Here is a 23,003-nt window from a genome sequence, read left to right on the forward strand (position 1 = left end):
GCCGCCGCCAGTGCGAAGGCTACCGCGGCGTGGAGATCCGTGACCTGAGCAGCTCCTTCCGGGACGGCCTGGCCTTCTGCGCCATCCTGCACCGACACCGGCCCGACCTGTTGTGAGTGCCCGAGGGCGGGCGGGTCGGGCGGGAGCGCAGGCGGCGCGGGCCAGTGCTGGGACCCCCGCCCCCCTCAGTGACGCGGCGCCCGGGCGGTGACAGGCACCACCCCCCCGGAGACAGAGATGCCGACCCTGCAGACGGCGCGGAACGCCGTCCACGGGTCACTGAGGCCCCCCAACCCAGGGCACCCTTGCCGCCGCCGCTAAGGCTCTGACCCTGCCCACTGGGACTCGCACCAGCTCCCATGCTGGTGCCCTCAGCCTAGAGGCACTGACCCCGCCCACAGAACACTGATTTCCACCCAAGGGACACAGCCCCCCAAGGCTTTAAGCTTCTCAGACGGGCGCTAAGACTTCCTCTCAAACAGGAACAGAAGGCTCCCCCAGGGCTGCCGGCACTGAGGCCTGTTCACTCTGTGGGAAACACCCCCTTGCTCTGTGGGTACAGCGAACCTTCAAGTCTCTGATTCCCCAGTGGGATCCTTGTCTGTGTGACCCTAGCACGGTGCCTGGTACGGAGACCCTAGTTAACAACTGTTGGATGAATTAATGTACACCCCCTCCTCTCAAATTAGGACACCAACCTGCCTTCCCAGGTGTGTGCCTCTAACCCTTCTCAGTGGGGCAGGAAGGTGGTGTGTCAAGGAAGAGGAGTGGGGCTGAGTGGCCTTGCAACCAGTTGCTTCAGGCTGTGAAATGGCTCCTTCTTGCCGGAGCTGCCCAGTGAGTTTCTCTTGATTCAGAGCCCAGAGCAGTTGACTTGGGGCTTCTATCTCAGCTCCTGTCTTGGGCCCTGGAACCTCTTCCTTTCATTCATTCATTCATTTATAAAATTGAGTGAATGTTTGTCAGGTGCCCGCCATTCCTTGGGCCTCAGGCCTCTCATCTGCAAATTGGGGCCACCCTTGCTGACAGCCCCCCTGCCTGGAATGCCCTTTGCAGGGCTCCCAGAGCCTGGCAGGGCTTGGAGTCTTTGTCTGTGCCTGCCCCAGGGCCACACAGGGGAGGGCTTTGATGAAGGAGGGACAGAAGGAAAGGATGGCCTCAGGGATTCGATGGTGCCAGTACACTTTGTTTATTCTGTCCCATGCAGTCCAAAGCTGTGGGTGGTATGGGTCGCTGTGTTGGGCCCTGAGGAGAGGGTTTTGGGGGTGTAGGTATCAGGATTGGATCCACGGATTGGATTGGAGCGGAGGGCTCAAGGGGGCTTTGGTTTGGCTGGGGGACAGGGAGTAAGGCAGGAGGCAGGGGACAGGGCCAGTGTGTGAAGGGACTTGGGTGTCAAGCTGAGCCATTTGGTGTACCTGAGCCTGTTGGCATCATAGCGCAGACTGCCTCGTTGGTGTTCATCCTCTCCATATCCCAGGTGTGTGACCTTGGTTAAATCACTGGGTCCCTTCAGGCATCGGTTTCCTCATCTGTAAACTGGGGTTGATCATAGTAAGACCTACCTCATAGAGTTGTTGTGAGAACTCAGTGAGATAAGCCTTCAGTTAGCATTAGTTATGATTAAGTAGTAGTATTAGGCAGTAGAGGGGGTGAGAAGAGTGTTTTATTTCTTCATTTATTCAACAGCTATTTATAGAGTTACTACTCTATGCTGGACACTGCCTGGTAATGGAGATACCCACCAACGTAACAAAAACCCAATACAGCCTCCCACAGTCTGTGCGAGGAAGCAGATGTATCAATAGTGATGAGAATTCCATGGAATAAGTGCTATGTCAGAGACCCAGGCTGGGAAGGCTTCCCAGGGGAGAGCAGAGTCTTCAAGGATATGGCAGTGGCCAGGTGAGGGGCTGAGGGAAGGACATTCTGGGCAGAGGGACCACCTGAGCAGAGGAGAGGAGGTGTGAGGTGTGTGGAGCCTCAGGCGGTGCTGCTGGAGTGGGTTGTGCTAGGCAGAGAGGGTCAGGAGGTGCGACTGGGCCAGATTCCTCATGACGTTTTTTGCTGGCCAATGAGGTGGATGGGCCTGCTGCAAGGGAGCCTTGTGGGTTTTAAGCAGGGAAGCGGTGTGGCCAGAGGAGGTGTGGAGGAAAGCCAGAATCATGTCCAGGCATTCATTGCAAGGCAGGGCAGTGACTGGTCTGCCAGCTCATTGCGTAGGAGGGACACTGAGGCTCAGGTGTCCCATAAGGCATAGAGAGGGCCTTACCAATGGGTAGGAGAGGATTTCCATGAGAGTAAGGTAGGTAGTAGGGGAGAGGGCAAGGATCATCTTCTGGAGTGGGCAAGCAAGATGCCTCCCTCAAGTTCCTGGAACTGTGAGCCCTGCCCAGTTGAACCCAGTGGTAGCCTAGGCCTCTGCTGGGGAGTATCCTGCTTTGGTGGGGAGGGGCCGGTCCATGTGCCCCCCTCCCCAAATCCAGGTATCTATGTGTATGATCTTTATCAGTACCAGTTACCGTGGGGTTGATTATGACTCCTGAGGACCCCATGTGTGTGTCAGAGTAGAACTGTGCTCCATAGGGTTTTCAATGGATCATTTTTTTGGAAGTAGGTTGCCAGGCCTTTCTTCTGAGGCTCCTCTGAATGGACTTGCACCTCCAACCTTTCAGTTAGCAGCCGAATGTGTTAACTATTTGCACCACCCAGGGACTCTGTTTGCTCTTTCAGCTCCCTTAAAGGGAGTTTGTTGGTTTCACTTTGTGTCCTTCATCTCCCCCAGAGCCAAACAGAACCCCTCCCTTTGAAATTTCTCAGAAAATAAAATCTCAGTTGCAAAAGCCCAAATGTTGATAAGTGTCTGAGGCAGGGGTGGGGAAGAAGTTGGAGGAAAAAGAATTATCGTTTCCTGGAGACATACATGGTTTTTACACGGATTTCAACATTTATTCATTCAACAAACATTTATGGAGTGCCTACTAAGGAGTGCAGGTGGCACAGTGGTTAAAGCGCTTGGTTGCTAACCAAAAGGTTGGCGGTTCAAACCCACCAGCTGCCCCACAGGAGAAAGATGTGGCAGTCGGCTTCTCTAAAGATTACAGCCTTGGAAACCCTATAGGGCAGTTCTACTCTGTCCTCTACGGTTGCTGTGAGTCAGAATCACCTTGACAGCAGTGAGTTTTTGGACTAAGTGCCAGGACTGTGCAGGTGCCAGGGTACAGGGCAAACAAAATATGACCCCGGCCGTCTAGGAGCACTGCTGGGGAGATGGGAGTAAAGGGACAGAGATAAGTTGGTTTTGTCTCCTTTGAGCTCAGAACCAGCCTTTGCTGGGGACTGGGCTGGCGTTTTCCCCTTCCCTTCCCAGGCAGTTTCCCTGATCAGGAACCTTAGGTTTGGAGAGGTTACATATTTTTGAAGAGGTCACACTCCCAGGCAGTGGCAAAGCAGGGCTTTTAACCTAGTCAACCTGGCCCGAGTCTGCAGTTGAGGCCTCTGAACAGCACCTCCTTGCACGACCCTTCCTTCCCCAGGACAGTTGTGTGGGACCAGAGGTGAGAGGCAGGGTTGAAGGTAAAACAAATCCAGCCAGGGTGATGGGGAATTGGGGTGGCTGGAGTCAAAGGTCCAGCTTCTCTTCGCTGCTGAGGACCAAGGCCAGCCTTGGGATAGTCCAGGCCTTGGCTGCTCAACGGGAGTTAGTGAGGCAGCTGGGGGAGAAGGAAGGGGCTTGGCCAGGTGTGGCAAAAAGGGGGATGACACTCACACAGAGTCCCCTCTCCTTCCATCTCCCCAGTCCACCCAGCCTTGGGGTGCCAGACTCCTGAGCTTCCCAGGCTACCCTTGCTGACTTTCCCCAAGGTTCGTTATAGCGGGACTCTGCCTGGGAAGATGTTAGGGGTGGAGGCCAGGAGGAGGGGGGTGGTGCTTGCCCCGCTCCCTCATGTCTGTGAGGCCTTGACTCTGTCCTCGCCACCAGTCTGGGAGGGGGTACTGGTGCCTTCCCCAGTTTGCGGGGGGCCCAAAGGACTGCTGACCTGCCCAAGGTCACACCAGCCAGGAAGAGCGGGGCCTGAGACCTGGGCCTTGGAGACTCTGGCTGCTCCTGCTCTGGGCCCACCCATCCTGGATAGTTGAGGCTGCAGTTTTAGCCGTAGAAGGCAAAGCTGCACCGTGCACCCAGGAGGCTGCTGGGAGGGAGGCTGGGCTGCCTCGGCTGGTGTCAGCCGCTCCAGCAGCCCGGTGCGGGCAGGGGAAGGAGGGGGATAAATAAAACCAGCAGGCCTGCCAGCTGTCCCATACCCAGGGGATCCCCCTTTCCAGGCCTTGCTGCCTCTCACCTGTCCCAGCTTAGAAACCCGGAACCCCTTCCTGCTCCCCCAAGGGAAGATGTCACCAGCGGGGCCGGCCGTCCAGCCGTTCAGTGCCAGCAGTCTGGAATATGTATGAGTGCCAGTCTGGTTCAGACTTGTTCTTCTGTTCCTGGCCCCATTAAAAGAAATATATTCATCTCCATTCCGGGCTCTGTTGGGAATTTGGCAAATCATTGCAGCTCCTCCAGGACTGTGACTTGCAGTGGAAGGGCCAGAAATATCAGTTCCCAACCTGGCTGGCTTCCTCTCCCTGGGCCTCAGTGTGCTCATCTCTAAAATGGGGTAAATACTTGCTGCATAGAGTTGCTGTGAAAATAAAATGAATGCAGGAGAAGAGCTCAGCAGTGCCGGACTTGAGGTCAGCAATCAGATTCCCCTTATTACAAGCACTAGTTGCAGTCTTAGTTTTGTGTTTGCCACTGACCTAGAGCGCAGGCGCTGGCTTCCCTGGAAAGGCAGCTAGAATCTTACAGAATCTCAAACTTGAAAGTTTAGGCTTGAGCTTTACCCCCTCTGCTTGAATGCCTCCAGGGGCCATGAGCTCATCTTCTGCTCCGGCTGGCCGCCCCAGCTCCCATGAGCAAGTGCTTGTTGCCTCAGTTTCCTCCTCTGCTGCCCACAGAGCCCTCCCCCTGCTGAGCCTGCCGCTGGCCTGGTTGAGACCACCTCTATCGGGCTCCTTCCTGACCCCACAGCCCTGCCTCAGCCCCTGCTCCCTGGTCGTTGTTCTGATTCATCCGCCTCTTCTTTGCCTCTTGCAGAGATTTCGATTCACTCTCCAAGGACAATGTTTTTGAGAATAACCGCTTGGTGAGTCCCCTGACAGATGGAAGCCCAAGAGGGTGTGTATGCGCGCGCGCATGCATGCACGTGTATGTGCAAGGCAGGGGTCTTGCAGGGTAGAAGTTGAGGCAGGGGCTCCTGGACCCAGCACTTCTAGGAGCTGCCCTTGCCTGCAGGCCACAGGGTCGGGAGAAGGTCTGGCTGCCCCTCTCCCCGCATCTTGAGCTCCAGGCTGCTCCTTCCCCAGCCCATCGTATAGGGTTCAGGGTGGATGAGAGCTGAGGGAGCCTATATCACCCCTGCTGCTGGTCCCCCTCATCCCTTGGTGGGGAGCCAGGCCTAGGCTATGGGGCACCCACTCACACTGCCTCCTTCTCTTCCTGCTGTGGCTGCTCCTGCTCCCATCCCCATCCTCCACCTTCCCGCACCAGGCCTTTGAGGTGGCTGAGAAGGAGCTGGGGATCCCTGCTCTGCTGGACCCCAATGACATGGTCTCCATGAGTGTCCCCGACTGCCTCAGCATCATGACCTACGTGTCACAGTATTACAACCATTTCTCCAGCCCTGGCCAAGGTGAGTGGGTGCCTAGCCCTTCAGGGAGGGTGGCCCTCGGGGTGGGGCTGGGAGGTTTGCTACTCTTTTTCTGAGCTACAAACAGGCAGCTGGGGAGGCTGCACATCAGTCATTCATTTAATCATTAATTCACTCATTCAGATATTTATTGAGTGCCTCCCTTGTGCAGGTACTGTGCTAGACCCCAGGATAGCTGTGACCACCATCTCTGCCCTTGTGGCTCTCAGAGTCTTCTGAGGGCGCAGATGATAGATAAACATGGAAGCCACACTGAGGTTATGTTAATGGTGGTGGTATGATTTGGAAAAAGGATAGTGAGAATGGTTGCCCAACTTGAATGTAATCAATGTCACTGGACTGTACGTGTAGAAGTTGTTGAGTTAGCTTATGTTTTGTTGTGTATATTTTCACACCACACACAAAAAAAACCCCACATAAAGCAATCAATGAACAAGATAAGGTCAGAGAAGATTAAACAGATTGAGTTCATCTGCTGTCTGTGAGTTCACCTCCCTGGCACCCACCCTCACTTCCTGTTTGCAGACACTTCCCTGGGTTTTTTCCTCCAGTGGGGAAGTGGCCCTGTGGGGCTGTCTTCCCCAAATGTGACCTTCAAGTCTGAGAATTGCCAAGCTGGGGGACATAGGTGGGGCTCCAAAGTCACCTGGAGCTGAAAGATGCAGGAACCTCTTCTGGGAGTGGCTGGGCCTCCCATTCTGCAGAGAGGAAAGGAGGAGAGGCCCAGAGAGGGGATGCAAGGAGCCCAAGGTCACACAGCAGAAAAGCTGAACAGCTTGGACAAGAATCCCAGTACCCTGACCCTCCTGGGTCTCTGCTGCCCACAGGTTCTGAGGGGGTGGGAGCCTTGCCCCTCTCCTGCCCCTTTTCAGCCCTACTTCCTGCCTCTGCTCTCAACCCCAACCCAGCTCTTAAAAAAAATATTTTATGAAATCAGGTTTTCTTTTTTACTAAGAGTAAAACATGCTTACTGCAGAAAATTTAGAACATAGGAAAAAGCCATTATAAATCACAATATCTGTTATACCCCCTCGAAATAACATTAGGGATTAATATTATAATTGAACAAATAAGATTATATGCATTTTAATAGAAATTAAAAAAAATGTATTTCTGGACCACAGAGTCTTGGTGAGAGAAGTCTAAGGTGGGGTTTAGGAGCACGGACTCAGTTTTGGCTCTGCTATTTGCTGTTTGGGTGATCATGGAACGGTTACTTAACCCCTCTGCCTCAGTTTCCCTATGCAGTGGGGATTAGAAAAGCGCCCATCTCACAGGATTGATGTGAGGAGTAAACGAGGAAATGTGTAAACATCTGGCCTTTATCAAGGGCCCAATGTTAGTATTATTGTTACTCCTTTGTGCCATTGGAGTTTATCTTTCTTAGAGTTACATTTCTGTCTTCCCTCCTTGAGGGTTCCTTGTGGCCAAGCCCAGATCCCTCTTTCCTAAGCTCTTCTCTGCAGGGCTACTATTTCTGGGACCTGGGTGATGCCTGAGCCCATCCCTGGCCCTCACTGGCTGCCCCTGGGTCAGGGGAGGATAACACTAGTTGGAGCACCCCTTTGCCCTACAGGGGTTCCAGCTTATAAAGGTACAGTTTGTGCTATTCATACAACTTGGCCCCTAAATGCAAACCATTTTTGTTCCATCTGCTGCTCAACCAAAGAAAACATGGCGCTGTGTTCCAACCCTGGAGGAAAAGCTGGCCCCCAGATGGCCTTGTCCTGTACTTTCTGGGTGAACGGAGGGAACTCAAAGGTGACTTTGTCCAGCCTTGATTTTCACTGGCCTGGGTACCTTTAAAGGAGCCCTAGTGGCTTAGTGCTTAAGTGCTCGACTGCTAACCAAAAGGTCGGCGGTTTGAACTCACTAGCTGCTCTGCGAGAGAAAGATGCAGCAGTCAGCTTCCATAAAGATGACAGCCTTGGAAACCCTATGGGGCAGTTCTTCTCTGTCCTACAGGGTCTCTATAAGTCAGAATCTACTTGACAGCAACGGGTTTTCTGTTTTTTTTTCGGAGGGGTACCTTTGGAACCTAACCTGGCTGAGACACCTGTGCTGAGTGTTCAGCTAGTGCCAGGCCCTGTGGGTGCCGGTGACCCCCAGCACATCAGGCTGACAGCCTGTCAGGGAATTGGGGTGTGATCGAAGGAAGCCCATTGACCCTGGGGGCTCGGAAGAGGTGCACCTGCCCCCAGAAGTGGGAGGGCAGGTGTCATCAGGATAAAGTCCATCTTCTCATTGTAGTTTCTGAGGACCTGGGTAGTCCCTGCTGGCCTCGCCATACTTAGGTTGAGCCATTTGCTGCCCCAGCTGCTGTTGTTAGCTGCTATTGAGTCGGCCCCCAACTCATGGCTGCCCCATGCACAATGGAAGGAAATGCTGCCCAGTCCTGTGCCATCCTCATCATTAGTTGTGGATTGAACCATTGTGATCCACAGGGTTCTCACTGGCTGATTTTCAGAAGTAGATCACCAGGCCTTTCTTCCTAGTCTATCTTAGTCTGGACGCTCCACTGAAACCTGCTCAGCATCATAGCAGCAGGCAAGCCTTTGCTGACAGATGGTGATCACTGCATATGAGGTGCATTGGCTGGGAATCAAACCTGGGTCTCCCCCATGGAAGGCGAGAATTCTGCCTCTGAACCACCGCTGACCCCACCCCAACTGTAGTCATACTGAATTCTTGCACTTCTTTTACTACATCACATTTCTTCACTGCTAAGCCCTTCCTCTTGCTGACCCTCCTGCCAGAACACCATTTTCTACTCCTCTCCTTACCCCCTAGCAGATTCTTCCTTTCTCATCTCTAATCTTCAGCTCATATTTTGCCTCCTCCACGCAGCCTGCCCTGATACTCCATGTGCTCTTGTAACTTCCTGCCGCATGATGAACCTGTGAGACTCTGGTTGTAAGATCTTAATTGCTCACCTCTCTTCCTCTGTAGACCATTTCTGACTAGTTCACAGCCATGTAGCCTCAGCCCCTAGCATTTATTCATTCATTTAACAAACATTTATTGAGCCCCTACTATGTGCCAGGCACTCTACTAGGTGCTGGGGAGACAGCTGAGAAAAGAGACTTGGTCCCTACCCACACAGAGCTTGTGTTCTAATGGATGGCGGGGAAAGAGAGGGAAAAAACCAGTAAGTAATATAATTTCAGATGAGTGCAATGAAGAAAACAAAACAAAGTAGTAGGATAAAAAGCCATGGGAGAAGTGGCTGCTTTAGGTGGGAGGTCTGGGAGGCCTCTTTGAGGAGGCAACATTTGAGCTGGGCCTTGATCTGGGAGAAGGAGGAAGCCAGGTGAAGATCTGGGGAGGAATGTTCCAGGCAAAGGGGCAGCAGGGAGGCCTGTGTGCTGCAGGGAAGGTTGAGGGGAGGAATGAGGGCAGGAAAAGGGGATGAGGATGGAGGGGGAGTGGGAAGATTATGTATGGACTTGGCTGCTTGGCTTCCAAAATTTTTGACCATGACTCACGGTAAGAAATACGCTTCCCTCCACGATCCAAGTTCGTGCACACATATGTGACTGAAACAAGTTTTTTTTTTTCTGTTGTACTTTAAGTGAAAGGTTACAGTTCAAGTTAGTCTCTCATACAAAAGCTTATATATACATTGTTATGTGACCCTAATTGCTCTCCCTATACTGTGACAACACACTCCTCCTTTCTACCCCTGATTTGTAACTGAAACAAGTTTGAGGAAATGATTCTTCCCCCTACAGCATGTGATGCACGCAGATATTTTCTATTCTATTTCATTTTTTCAATGAGCTGGTTGCAGTCCACTGAAATGATTTTATGGATTGTGACCTGAAGTTTGGCAAATGCTATTTTAGACCGTGGTAAGGAATTTGGATTTTACCTTATTTTTTAAAAAAATGTTACTATCATACAATAAAGTTAACTTTTTTTTTGGTTGTGTACAGTTGTTTGAATTTTTGGATTTTATTTTAATCACTGAATATAGTAGGTGCTCAGTGATGGTCTGTTGGATTCTGGGCTATCCCTGCCCACTTGGGGATAGGCAGGGCAGTTCTGTCGACCCAGGGAACCAGCCCATTTTCCAGAACCATTGGGTCAGCACCATGTGGTTCCCCTTCTTTTCCTTCTTTTCAACTCCATGCCCTGTGGGAGGGAGCTCCCCTTTCTGCCCATGCTGAGTGCCCTCCTAGTCCTAATACTATGCTGTTTCATTGCTGTTCCTGTTGACTCAGCATAGTAAGAATTACTGTCCCCAGGGCACAGTCCCCTGGTCCTGCTCTTGTCTCACTGCATTGGGCGGTCTGCTTAGAGGTGATGGCAATGGCTCAGATCTTACACAAGGGTGAGGAAGGGCCTCCTGGGACCCTGGGGTCTCCACCTGCCTCAGGGCCCCTTCCCATCTCTTGGCAGCTGGCGTGTCGCCACCCAGAAAGGGCTTGTCACCCTCCTCCCCGCCTTCTGAAGCAGCCATCCCAGTGGAACCAGGAAGCAAGGCTCAGGTAGAGGCCTGGGGCGGAGGGCGGGGTGGGGGTGGAGGGGGTGGGTCTGTAGACAGCTGCCATCACAGTGACTGTCATGTGGGGAAGGAGGTTCTGATGTGTGCAGAGGTCATTTTCTTGCCCCATGGGGTTTGGAAATAGGGCTCTCAAGGGCCCCTGGAGATGAGCGGGCATAGGTCAGACAACCCATTTCTGTGGAGCCTCATTTCTTTCCCCAGTGTTCAGGTCGGGTCTGGTGATACAAGGCCTGGGAAGGGGAGAGAGGGTAGTCACAACCTGACTTTGCCATTATGGATCCTCAGGAGTTAAAACAAATTCTCCCCTTGAATTGCCTTGCAGAACTTTTAACTTCCCTGATTTTGTTTAATCCTTTCAACAGCTGTGGGAGGTCCTGTTAATGCAGCTGAGGAAACTGAGGCTCAGGGAGGTTTAATCATTCATCCAGGGTTGCCCCAAGTAGGGTCATACCTGCTTCAAGGAGCTTAGAGGTGGTGATCCCAGCTCTTCACATCTGGACAGCACTTTACAGTTTGCAGAGGGCTTTTCCTACGTGCTGCCATCTGCTGCTTGCTAGAGGGCTCCGTTGTGGGGGCTGGGGGGGCGGGGGCTGGGAGCCAGACCCTGGGCGGGTTCCCAGTGAGCATGGCTGGGGCTGAGATGAGCAGGGGTTATACAACTCCATTTTGCAGGTGGGGACAAGGCCCAGAGACACGAGCAGCTTGCTTGAGGTCACAGTGCTTAGAAGTAGAGAAATGGTGTAAGCCAGCTCAGCTGGAGGAGGGGAGGACAGAGGAGGCAAGTCTAAGAGGACAGTGACCCAGTAGAGAGGGTCAACCCTAAGGCATGAGGGAGGGGCAAGAGCAGCCCAGGGGAAGGGCCCCTCAGAAACTGGAAGTCAGGGTTTGGGTGTTCCTGTCCTGGCTCAGTGACCTTCAGCCAGCCTCTTCCCCAGTCAGGGCCTCATTTTGCTTGGTGACAATCTCCCATCCTCTGCCCCGCCTAGGACTCTGATGAGATACAGATACAGTTGATCCTCATTATCTGAGGATTCCATATTTGCAGATTCACCTACCTGGTAAAATTTGTTGTTGTTGTGTGCCATGGAATTGATTCCAACTCATAGCGGCCCTATCGGACAGAGCAGAATGGACCCATATGGTTTCCTAGGCTTTGATCTTTACGGGAGCAGATCATCAGGACTTTTCTCCCACGGAGCCACTGTGGGTTTGAACTACCAACCTTTCAGTTAGCAGCTGAGCACTTAGCCATTGCGCCACCAGGCTCCTTAATTGTTTAGTAACCCCAAAATCAATCCTTGTGGGCCTTTGTGGTTAGTTGTGGGCATGCGTAGAGTGACGAAAAATTTGAGTCCTCTGACGCTTGTGTTCCCAGCTGAGGTGGAACAAGGCCATGCTCTGCCTTGTTTCAGCTCTTGTACTGTAAACAAGTAGTGCCACATTTTTCCTTTTTGTTCCTTTTGTTGGTGGTTTCTCTGTTTAAGATGGCCCGCAGGCTTAGTGCTGAAGTGCAGCCTAGTGTCCTTCAGTGAAGTGCCTTGCAGAGAAGATACATGGAATGAGTTACGGCCCTGTTGGCTGTGAGTTCCATGTTAATGAATCCACAGTATATACTAAATAATCCAACCCATTGCCATTGAGTTGATTCCGACTCCTAGCGACCCTATAGGACAGAGTAGAACTGCCTCATAGCGTTTCCAAGGAGTGTCTGATGGACTCCAACTGCCAACCTTTTGGTTAGCTGCCATAGCTCTTAACCATGTGCCACCAGGGTTCCATATACTAAATAAGGTGTCTTTAAACGGTGTAATGGTTGAGCACTTGGGTGCTAACCAAAACGGCCGCAGTTCAAACCCATCAGCCGCTCACTCTGCGGAACAAAAGACCTGGCAATCTGTTCCCGTAAAGATCAGCCTAGGAAACCCTATGGGACAGTTCTACTCTGTCCTATAGTGCCACTATGAGTCGGAATAGACTTGAGGGCAACGAGTTTTTGGTTGAAACAGAAACACGCATAAAACTAGGTTATGTATTGATCAGTTAACAAAAATGTTGTGATTAGAGGCTCACGGGAACCTAACCTTGTGTCTCCACTAGGAGCAATGGGTCAGTATACGTTAATTCAGTTTGTATTGACTTTCTAGGACATAAGTCCTTCGAATAGTGAGAATCGTCTGTCCATCACAATTGTGAAGCTTCGTGCATACCTGAGGGACAGTGGTCTTTAGAGGGAGAAGAGGGAGTGGTGTTCTTGAACCAGGAGGGCTGGTGACCGTGCCTACCCCATTTCCTGTAGGGTGAGGAGCTTTCCTCAGGCAGTCTATCGGAACAGGGCACCAACCAGACCCCCAGCAGCACGTGTGCCGCCTGCCAGCAGCACGTACACCTGGTGCAGCGGTGCCTGGCTGAGGGCAAGCTGTACCACCGGCACTGCTTCCGGTGAGTGGCTAAGAGGAGCTTGGTGGGGGGGATGCAGAGGACTTGCCCTCCATCACCCCTAGTGCCAGGGAAGGCTCTAGTATGAATTCAGCCCCCACAGTGTCCCAGGCACCTATTAGACTCTTCATGCCAGGTCATCTTGCTTAGCCCCATTTTACTGATGAACAAACCGAGGCTGAGTTTGTTGAGGGCTTGCTCAGTCACTCAGTTAGAGATAGGATTGGGGTTAGAGCTCAGAGATTCTGCCTCCAGTGCCCAAGCTCTTTCAGGAAAGTTACCTGATGACGAATTAAGGAGCCCTAGTGGTGCAGTGGTTAAGAGCTATGGCTGCCAACCAAAATGTCACCAGTTCGAATCTACCAGCTGCTCCTTGGAAACCCTATGGGGCAGTTCTACTCTGTCCTTTAGGGTCACTACAAGTCCGAATCGACTCAATGGCAACCAGTTTTTTTTTTTAATATACGGTACTTTAAAGAAGTCCCCGGGTGGTACAAATGGTTAATTAAAAAAATAACAACAGAACTGCTTGGTTGAAAACCACTAACTAAACTAACTTCTCGAACAACGAATGGGTGGCTGCTGGCACCCTGGATGGTACTCCTGGGGGTGAAACCTTTGCTTCCTCTTACTCCACAAACTGGTCACGTGTTTCACAATTTATGTTGCCAATTTCAGGTAATGTTATTGTTCTGCTATGTTTCTAACAGTTACTTTTTTTTTTTTTCTCCTCTGGGAAGTCCGGGGTGTTGATCTAGGATACTGGCTGGCAGTTGGGAGGGGAAGGAAGCACCTTGGCCGGCTGGTGGTGGGGTAGCCAGCGCCCGGCTGAGCTGAACCCCCTCTCTGTGTCTGCCCTGTTTCCCTGACAGGTGTCGGCAGTGCTCTAGCACCCTGCTCCCTGGGGCATACAGGAGTGGGCCAGAGGAAGGCACCTTTGTGTGTGCGGAGCGCTGCGCCAGGCTGGGCCCACGAGGCCGATCGGGGACCAGGCCTGTGCCCCTCTCACAGTCAAAGCAGCAGCACCAGCCACAACTTGCAGAAGAAGCCAAAGATGTTGAAGGAGGCTGCTCCACCCCTCATGTGGTGACAGTGGCTGAGGCTGACGGGCCCAAGGCCAGCCCTGAGGCCCGGCCCCACATACCCACCAAACCTCGCCTACCCAGCAAACCCCAGGAGCTGGCCAGCCCTCTGGCTGGTCGCCCCACACCTGCCCCCAGGAAGGCATCTGAGAGCGTGGCCCTGACACCCCCAACACCCCGACCCCGGTCAAGTCTGCAGCATGAGAACCTGGTGGAGCAGGGTGGCAGTGGTGGCCTCGTGAATGGTGAGCAAGGGTCCAGTGGGGGCAACACTTGATGGGTATAGTGTGTGAGTACATCTGTGTCTGTGTGTGTGGGGTTGCATGTCTGTGTGCACCTGAGAATTTTGGTGAAGCTACTGTCTTCCCTGGGTGGTGCAAATGGTTAATGCACTCAGCTGCTAATCCAAATATTGGAGGTTGGAGTCCACCCAGAGGTGCCTTGGAAGAAAGTCCTGGCAATCTACTTCTGAAGAACTAGCCATTGAAAACCCTGTGGAGCACAGTTCTATTCTGACACCCATCGCCATGAGTCAGAGTGACTCCATGGCAACTGATTTGGCAACTGTACCTGTGTGCCCTGTGTATGTGCTGGGGATTACCTGTGTTTCTAAGGTTATTAATTCATGCAACAAGTGCTGACTGAGTGCCTCTCTGTGCCATGCCTGTTCTGTTGTTGTTAGCCGCTGTCAAATTGGCCTCCGATTCATGGCAACCCCATGCACAATGGCTTAAACGCTGCCTGATCCTGAGCCATCCCCATGATTGGTTGCGGATCTGACTATTGTGATCCGTAGGGTTTTCATTGGCTGATTTTTGGAAGTAGATTGCCAGGCCTTTCTTCCTACTCTTAGTCTGGAAGCTCCCCGGAAACCCATTCAGCATCATAGTAACATGCAAGCCTCCACTGACAGACGGGTAGTGGCTGTGCATGAGTTGCATTGGCCAAGAATTGAACTTGGGTCTCCCTCATGGAAGGCGAGACTTCTACCACTGAACCACTATGGCCCTGTATGCCGGTTCTAGATGCTGGGGTACAACTCAAACAAAACAGTTGTAAATCCCCACCTTCAGGCTGCACCATTCTCTGTGTGTCTGATGTGTTTCTGGTCTTCTGTGTCTATCTTGTGTGCTTCTTTTCACCATGTGTAGTGAGCATACGCCCGTGTGTGCCTCTGCGTCCCTGTGTGTCTCTGGGACTCTGTGCACATCGGTGTTCCCTTGCGTCCTGGCCAGTCTGCGTACACAGTCCAGGTGACCTCCCATGCCCCAGCCCACGTGCTTGTCCTTGTCTGGCCAGAAAGAGCTCGGTCTCGGGGAGGGGAGGATGTATGCTTCATCAGGGGAACCTGAAGACTCTCCAGGCTGGTGAGAACTGCAGTGGAGACCCCTCCCTTACTCTGTGGGCCTGCTCTCCCCAGCCCCCTTGTCTCAGGACCTTCTCAGATGACCTCCCTGGGCATCCATGAACTCATGGAAATGAAGGCTCTGTGTAACCTGAGGTGTTCTGGGAAAACTTCTCACTTCTGTTAGCGAAGGCATTGGAGGCCTGGAGGAGAAAGTCTCCCAGGGTCTCCCTGAGACCTGCACCAGAACATTCTCTTTGTTCAGTCCGTCAGCACTCATGGAGGCCAGTCCTAGTTGTACCCTCAAGGTGCTGCCAGTCTCGAGGAGAGGCAGGCACAGACACAGGAATTTCAATCGAATGTAGAATCTGCTAAAATGAAGGGAAGCAGAGACTGTTTTGGAATTTGAGGGGACACTTAGGAGTTGGGCGTGGTGCTTTCAGGAGCAGGTGATGCCTGAGCTGAATGTCCTCCCCACGGTGGGGAAGTGTCTGGGAGGGCTTGGGTCCCCACTTGACGACTGAAGTGCACATGGGGTCTCCAGTGGCCTGGCCTTGACCTTGAGTGTTTTCTCTCCTGGTCACTTTTGTGCTTATCTAATCTCCCCCAGTGCTGGAGGCAAGTGCAAGGGTGCATGGGAGGTTGCCATGACCTGCCCGGTAAGAATGAAGGGCACTTTTTGGCAAGGCTGATGCTGGCTGGCTCCCCAGCTGCCCCACTCTGCTCTCCAGTGTCCGGCTGCCCATGAAGGCCTGTCTCATGCTCCTTTCCCATCTAGGAAGGCTGCACGAGCCACCCGTCCCCAAGCCCAGAGGGACACCCAAGTTATCTGAGAGGTACGTTGGTCCCCAAGAGGTTCTCCTGCTTTGCAGACCCTGGGTGTGAGAATTCAGAACCCCTGGGCTGGGGGGAAAAGCTTCCTGTGGGCAGTGACCCACCAGCACACCCCCCTAAGGATGGGCAGGCTGCGCCTGGCAGGAGGCACATCTCTGTGTGGGACGGGGCAGCTTCACCCACACCCCTTCCCCTGGGGCTCACCCTGGTATTTGCACAGCCGCCACCTTACCTCTCCCCAAGTCCCTGCACCTGTGGGCAGCAGAACCTGGCAGAGAAGCTAGCCTCTGGAATTACTTCACCTCTTTGAGCTTGGTGTCTTCTACTACACGGGAGACCGGGGTCTCTTTGTACAGTTGTTGTGAGGATTAGCAGTGGAGGATAGAAAGACCTAGAAGAGCTCAGCTGTTGTACCCGGCTCTCAGCCCCTCTACCCCTGGGACCCTGCTGCACAGGGAGGACAGCCATTTGCAGTTGTTCTTTGGGATCTGTGCTTGCCTTGCATGATCCCTGAGAGGGAGCAGTGGCCACAGCTGTAGCAGTAGGTGACATTTATGAGCACAGTGCCAGGCACTGCCCAGTGCTTCACGTGCTCTCATTGACTCCTGATAACAATCCTGTGAGGTGGGTGTTATTATTACCCCATATAATGGATGGGGAAACAGATACACAGAGAGGCCAGGTAACTTTCCCCATCTCACACAGGCTGTAAGTGATACAGCCCTTTGTTGGTCCTTTCCTGGACTAGGGTAGCAATGGCCATGTGACTTGAAGGTTCACCTCCAAGGGACCCGGTTGGGATATGAATGGACCAAACAGGCCCTGCTCCGCTTGGGGGGAAAGGGGCGGGGGCAGTTTCTCAAAGTGGGTGCCCTTTCAAATAGACTCAGAGGTGTCCAGAGAGAGAAGGAAGCTGAGCCCTCGCCTCTCACAGTGGTTTCTGCTTCTTTCTGCCTCCTTTCAGGACGCCGGCTCCTAGGAAGGACCCCCCGTGGATCACACTGGTGCAGGCAGAGCCAAAGAAGAAGCCAGCCCCTCTGCCCCCGAGCAGCAGCCCCGAGCCACCAGGACGCAGGCAGGTGGAGAATGGCAACATGGAGGAGGTGGCCCCGCAGAGCCAGGTGGCCAGACTGGAGCCCAAGCCCTACAACCCGTTTGAGGAGGAGGAGGAGGAGTCCCTGGCTGCATCCAGCCTGGCCACTGGCCCTTCCCTGGCCCACCCAGAGTCCACGCCCAAGTCGCTGCACCCCTGGTATGGCATCACCCCCACCAGCAGCCCTAAGACAAAGAAGCGCCCCGCCCCCCGAGCGCCCAGTGCGTCCCCGCTCGGTGAGTGTCATTCCCGGGGAGTTCTCCTGACTGCTGGAACTTGGGGTATAGGTGGGTGGGGGCCAGTACAGGGCTGGGGAAGGGGGCATGGTATCACGGATCCTTTCCAGGCTGGGTGCCATGTGTTTTACATGTATGTATTTTCCCACTTAATGCTAGAACAAACCTGTGAGGTGGGTATTGTTACCCCCATTTTGCAGGTGAAGAAACTGAGGCATAGAGGGAGTAAGTAAATTGCCCAAGGCCTCCCTTCAGCAGTGGAGGCAGGATTTGAACATAAGCAGTCTGGCTCCAGAGTCCATGTTTTTTTTTTTTTTTTTTTTTAAATTGTTGTGCTTTAAGTGAAAGTTTACAATTTAGTCTCTCATTCAAAAATGTATACATACATTGTTATGTGACCCTAGCTGCTCTCCCTATACTGTGACAGCACACTCCTCCTTTCCACCCCGGATTTCCCGTGTCCATTCAACCAGCTCCTGACCCTCTCTGCCTTCTCATCTCACCTCTGGACAGGAGCTGCCCGTTTAGTCTCATGTATCTACTTGAGCTAAGAAGCACACTTTTCACGAGTATCATTGTATGTCCCATAATCCAGTCTAATCTTTGTCTGAAGAGTGGCCTTGGGAATGGCTTTAGTTCTGGGCTAACAGCAAGTCTGGGGGCCATGTCTTCCAGGGTCCCTCCAGTCTCAATCAAACCGTTAAGTCTGGTCTTTTTACTAGAATTTTTTGAGTTCTGCATCCCACTTTTTTCCTGCTCTGTCAGGGACTCAGAGCCCATATTCTCACAGGGCTGTTGTGAGAATTGAATGCATAACTGGTACAATGCTTAGCAGTGTTGGGCTCCTGGAAAGCCTCGGTAGGAGCTAGCTCTAATCCTGCCTAACTCAGTTACTCTCACTCCAGTTGCCAGCTGACCTGAGCGCTGACCTCGCTGTGTATGACTTGAGCGTAGTTATTTTGAGCAGTTCCTGCCCTGATTCTGTCCTCAGTCTCCCGATCTGTAAAATGGTGTGGTGGGCTGGCTCCAGGGTGCTTTGCTTCCTCCCTTGTCCAGGCATGTTGTGTGTTTTGGCTCTCACTTTGTCTCAGTCTTCTTAGGCCCTGGGCTCATCACCTTTCACCATGGCTGGGGTCTGGCTGCTCCGAGACTTCAGTGGGACCCCGTCAGACAGCGGGGCTGAGAACATGTTAGTTATGACCAGAGGCAGGTGGTCCGAGGGCCCTGCTGGAGCCCTGGGACCCGCTAGCTGTGTTTGGAGGGGTGAGCGGGCACAGGGTGAGAGGACGTGCATCAGCTCTGGAGTCAGACCCAGCCCTTGCTGGGGCACGTTACTTCTCCTCTGAGTCTGCTGCCTCATCTGGAGAATGTCAGATGAAGTGTATTGTGAGGGTTGAAGTGGTGTGTGGAGTGCCTGGTGCCGAGCGGCCACTGCAAGGGCTGCGTCCCCTCCCCATCCACTGTGGGGTCAGTGGCAGAAGGAGGCTGGCCTCGCTTTTGTCTGGCCTCCCAGTGCACCATAGTCACGTCTCCCTCACCTGGCAGCTTCGCCTTTCAAATTTGACTTTGCTTTGGGTGAGACTTGGACGTAGCGGGGCTGTGGGGAGTGGAGGCGGCAGACATGCTGGTGAGGAAACCCGGGACCATAAATATGCCATGCGGTGCAGGCGGGGCACCAGGAGTGTTGGAAACACTAGGATACCGTGATCCATGTTATGAGTTTGGTCACATCATGTGTTTGCTGCTCTCTCGGCCTCGGTTTCCCCACCTGGACATGGAAAGGGTAGGGTTTCCAGGGCCACATGCAGCTCTGTTGAGGGTGGAGCATGTCTGGTGGGGCTGGAAGCCCAGACTGAGCCCCTTCACGTGGTGCCCACTTTCTCGTTCATATAGTGCTCCACACCTCCCGCCTCTCGCACTCGGAGCCCCCCTCGTCCGCCCCATCACCCGCCCTCAGCGTGGAGAGCCTGACATCCGAGGGCTGCAGCCAGACCACTGGCCAGGAGCTTCTGGAACCGCCACCTGTGCCTAAGAGTTCCTCGGAGCCTGTGGTCCACGCCCCTGGCCCACCCAGCACCTCTGCCACTCTGTCTCCCGACTCCTCCCTCTCCTCCTCGGGGGAGCTGGTGCAGCCCAGCACAGACCGGACACCTCAAGCCAGCCCTGGCCTCATCACCAATACTAGGGGCAGCCCAGGTTCCCAGGCAGCCAAGCCTTGTAGTGGCACTGTCCCTACCCCTATCCTGCTGGTTGGAGACAGAAGCCCTGCACCTTCCCCTGGAACCTCATCCCCCCAGCTTCAGGTAAAGGTGAGTGTCCCTTCCACCCTTGATAAAGTACAAATCCACCATCCATCTATGCACCTGTCAACCCACCTGGCCCTTCTAGTGACCCACAGGTCCATGTACTTACATATCCAGACACTGGCTTACCTGCCTCTCCACTGTGCATTCACCCACTGGGATCCAAGCCCAGCCACCGTCCACCATCCTCTGTCCACTTTCCATTCCATTATGCCAGATCCTCAGCAGAGCTGCAGTGAGACCTTGTCCTTGCCCTACAAGGGCTCCACTGCTGGGGCATAAATGAGCGACCTACAAGGCCATCTGGGGCAGAAGTCTCAGGGGCACAGGAGAGATGCTGACTCCCTTCTTGGGGTCATTTTTCTTCTCCTAAGACCTCGTCTCCCCTCCTGTAAAATGGGGCAGATGGCATTCATTGAGTAGCTACTGTGTACCCGGGCTGGTCCTGGGCTCCTGGGTGATGTGGACATGGTCCCTGTCCTCATGGTGCTTGCAGCCAGGTCTCCACTGTGTGCTGAGTTTGTCGTGGGAGGGGTGAGTCCCTGACAGGCAGAAGGACCTAAGAAACACCTTTATTGAGCTCCTGTGGTGTGCTGTGCTAGGTGGGTGGGGGGGTATTCACAAAGGAGAGCAGACCCAGCCCCCTGCCCTCTGGGGCTCCTGCCCCAGGCCTTGCCCAGACCCTTGCTGAACTGTCTCCTGTCTGCTGTGGAGTTGGGGGCAGGAAGGGCCTTGCTGGGCTCCATCCCAGGGAGCTCGTTTTCCAGATGATCCTTTGGGGTTGTTTGCTCACTTGTTTGTTGGCCCCATGCAAAGAACCCAGGGGTCACCAGGGTGGGGACAGAGTTCATGGAGGGTTTTTTCGCCTCCATCTGTGCCACCTGGTTCTGTGCATCCACTTTCACCTGTACTCAACAACCCTGGGCATGCCCCAAGGCTCTCCTGCCTCTGGGCGGAGGGTGGCAGGAGAGTTCACGGGGGTGGGGGTGGGGGGCTATCGTCATTCTTGTGGCCTGACGCTGTTGGTCCAGCCCCTACCTGTGTGCCAGGCACTGAAGGTGTACTTTTCTAACATCATTTTATTCTTCCCTGCCCCTGCTCCCACAGCCACTTGTGGGCTAATTCAGGCTCTGTCACTCCCTGCCGGGTGACCTTGAGAAGGCCCCGCCCCCCCCGCCCCCCCCCCAGGCCTCAGGCTCCCAGGGAGAGTGAGGGGCTGAGGGCAGCTGCTCTGAGGGCTCCCTGGTGGTGGGAGGTGAGGGTCAGCTTTGGCTCCCCACCCCATTTCAGGCAGCCCCCTGGTAAGCACCTGTTCCCTGCACTGTGGATCTGTGAACAATCTGGTTGAAGCAGGAGTTCTGTGGCCAAGCAAAGGCTGCAAACCCTGGCGGTGGCTGAAGGTCCTGCTGTTCAGGCCAGCCCAAGGGCTTGGCTCTTCTGGGCCCCTCTGGTGTGTGTGGAAGGAGGGGCAGAGCCCAAAGGGGGCTTCCTCCTGGGGGCACCCCCATTCCCCACCCTAACCCCAAGATTAGGAGAGAGCCCCAGAGGCAGTGGGAGCAGAAGACAGGGAGGGGCTCATTGGGAGGTAGTGGCCCTGTGAGAACAAAACCCTGCCCCCTTGCTGTGCCCGGGCTCAGGCTCTGGCATCTTCCATGCTTCGGAAAGCCCAGAGCAGCTAGCAACCTGAAGACGGTTCCCAAGCTGGCAGGTGAGGTGAGCAGGCCTCCCCACCCAGCTCTGGAGGAAACTGGGTAAACACTCCGCAGAACACGCCCCAGCCTCACTCGAGGCCTCTCGAAGGGACCTATGAGGCAACTCTATTTCCAACAAGCTGAGGATAGTGGTTGGAAAACATTGGCGTTGCCTGGGTAGCAAGCATGCCCAGTGGTAGGGCCGGCCACACAGAGAGCTGGAGTCTGCCCAGAGGGACAGGAAGACATTGGCCTGACTCTGACTGTGTGTGTGGTGGCATGAGACTTCTTGCCCTGAGTACCTGAGTCCGCAGAGGGTGAGGTCTTTTCCTAGGCAGGGATGGAGATCCCCTCCTCTTTCAACTGCCGGCCACATGGAGGGGCGATCCCAGCTTTCACACTTCCTGGCTGGGCCACGTTCTGACCACTGCCCCCTAGTGGTAGATGGCTGCCCCAGCCCTGAGACGGACAGCTTCTCCCCTCAGCTCAGGCCCTTGTGAAGTGTGTGACCTTGAGAGAATTATTAACCTCTCTGAACTTGAGATTACTCAGCTATACAATGAGCATTACGATGCCTACTTTGCAGGGTGGTTGTGAGAATTAAACCAGGATGTATAAAAAGCATCCACTGCAGCACTGGCACGTGAAGTGTTCTGGAAATGTCCGTGAAATGACTGAGTGCATTGGAGACTGTGTGCTGACAGATCCGCTCTGCCTGGACCCCCTCCCTGGAGGCGAGCCCTCCTGCCCCTGGGTCCAGGCCTGCTTCCCTCATTCCCACATGAGCATTCTTCCCCAGGCCAGGGTCGGGCTGCCGGGGTCTTTACTGCCCCTCCCCAGTCTTCTGTTGTGTCTCCCTGCTTTCAGTCTTCCTGTAAGGAGAATCCTTTTAACCGGAAGGCATCACCTGCAGCCTCCCCAACAACAAGGAAGGCCACCAAGGGACCAAAGCCAGCGAGGCCACCTGCTCCAGGACATGGCTTCCCACTCATCAAGCGCAAGGTACCGATCGGGAGCCCCCAGGGACCCAGCTGCCTGGGCTTGGCACCCTCAGGCTTCCTGGGAGGCTCTCTGAGGGGCTGGGCTATCTAGGCCAGAGACAGGTGCCCTCTGATGTCCCAAATAGGGTCTTAGGTGTCCAACTGGAGAGTTTAATTTGCAGCCAAGGGGGATTTAGAGTAGACCAGGCATTTTCAACCAGGAGCAGCGGAGGTGCATTTCATGTTACTAATAATAGTAACCATAGGGTTCATGTGATATACTTCCACTTAAAGATACTAGAATGTTCTCCATATTCTCCAGCTTATCTCTATAACAGGGTCACTCGCTCACACAGTGATATCCTTTCTAGAGTGATGGAGAAGGGGGAGGAGTTTCCATGAGGGGACAGGAAGTTGTGTCTGCCCTGGGTGTACCTGCCATCACCACACCAGCCCCTGCCTCATGTATTGCCATGCTGGCCACACCTGTGGTGGCCAATGGTGGTTGGACAAAGGGGCGAAGCTCCTGGCAGTAGCCTGTGCTGTAGGAGGGCAGGCAGGGAGAGGGGTTGGCTGTCCTTTAGGTGACTGGGGTGCTGTCATGCAGGTCCAGGCTGACCGGTATATCCCCGAGGAAGACATCTACGGAGAGATGGACACCATTGAGCGCCAGCTGGATGCCCTTGAACACCGTGGCGTCCAGCTGGAGGAGAAGCTGCGCAGCGGGGTGAACGGTGTGGAGATCT

At 53.9% G+C, this 23,003-nt stretch overlaps 1 protein-coding gene across 1 annotated transcript in view; it reads left to right on the top strand.

Annotated features, from left to right (window-relative positions):
• Nucleotides 1–2: 2 nt before the first annotated feature.
• MICALL1 (MICAL like 1) overlaps nucleotides 3–23,003 on the top strand; it is a gene marked incomplete at its 5' end in the record, with an annotated part of 31,755 nt that continues 8,754 nt past the window's right edge. Inside the window, 11 exons of the mRNA XM_004374035.2 lie at nucleotides 3–112; nucleotides 5,138–5,186; nucleotides 5,591–5,732; nucleotides 10,152–10,240; nucleotides 12,554–12,696; nucleotides 13,566–14,020; nucleotides 15,899–15,956; nucleotides 16,919–17,283; nucleotides 19,177–19,592; nucleotides 22,145–22,279; nucleotides 22,865–22,991. Of these exons, the coding sequence (XP_004374092.1) occupies nucleotides 3–112; nucleotides 5,138–5,186; nucleotides 5,591–5,732; nucleotides 10,152–10,240; nucleotides 12,554–12,696; nucleotides 13,566–14,020; nucleotides 15,899–15,956; nucleotides 16,919–17,283; nucleotides 19,177–19,592; nucleotides 22,145–22,279; nucleotides 22,865–22,991 (2,089 nt within the window). The remainder of the gene's footprint in view (nucleotides 113–5,137; nucleotides 5,187–5,590; nucleotides 5,733–10,151; nucleotides 10,241–12,553; nucleotides 12,697–13,565; nucleotides 14,021–15,898; nucleotides 15,957–16,918; nucleotides 17,284–19,176; nucleotides 19,593–22,144; nucleotides 22,280–22,864; nucleotides 22,992–23,003) is intronic.

This window comes from Trichechus manatus, unplaced genomic scaffold (genome assembly GCF_000243295.1).
Source record: "Trichechus manatus latirostris isolate Lorelei unplaced genomic scaffold, TriManLat1.0 scaffold00027, whole genome shotgun sequence".
In the NCBI taxonomy this organism is placed as follows: Eukaryota; Metazoa; Chordata; class Mammalia; order Sirenia; family Trichechidae; genus Trichechus; species Trichechus manatus.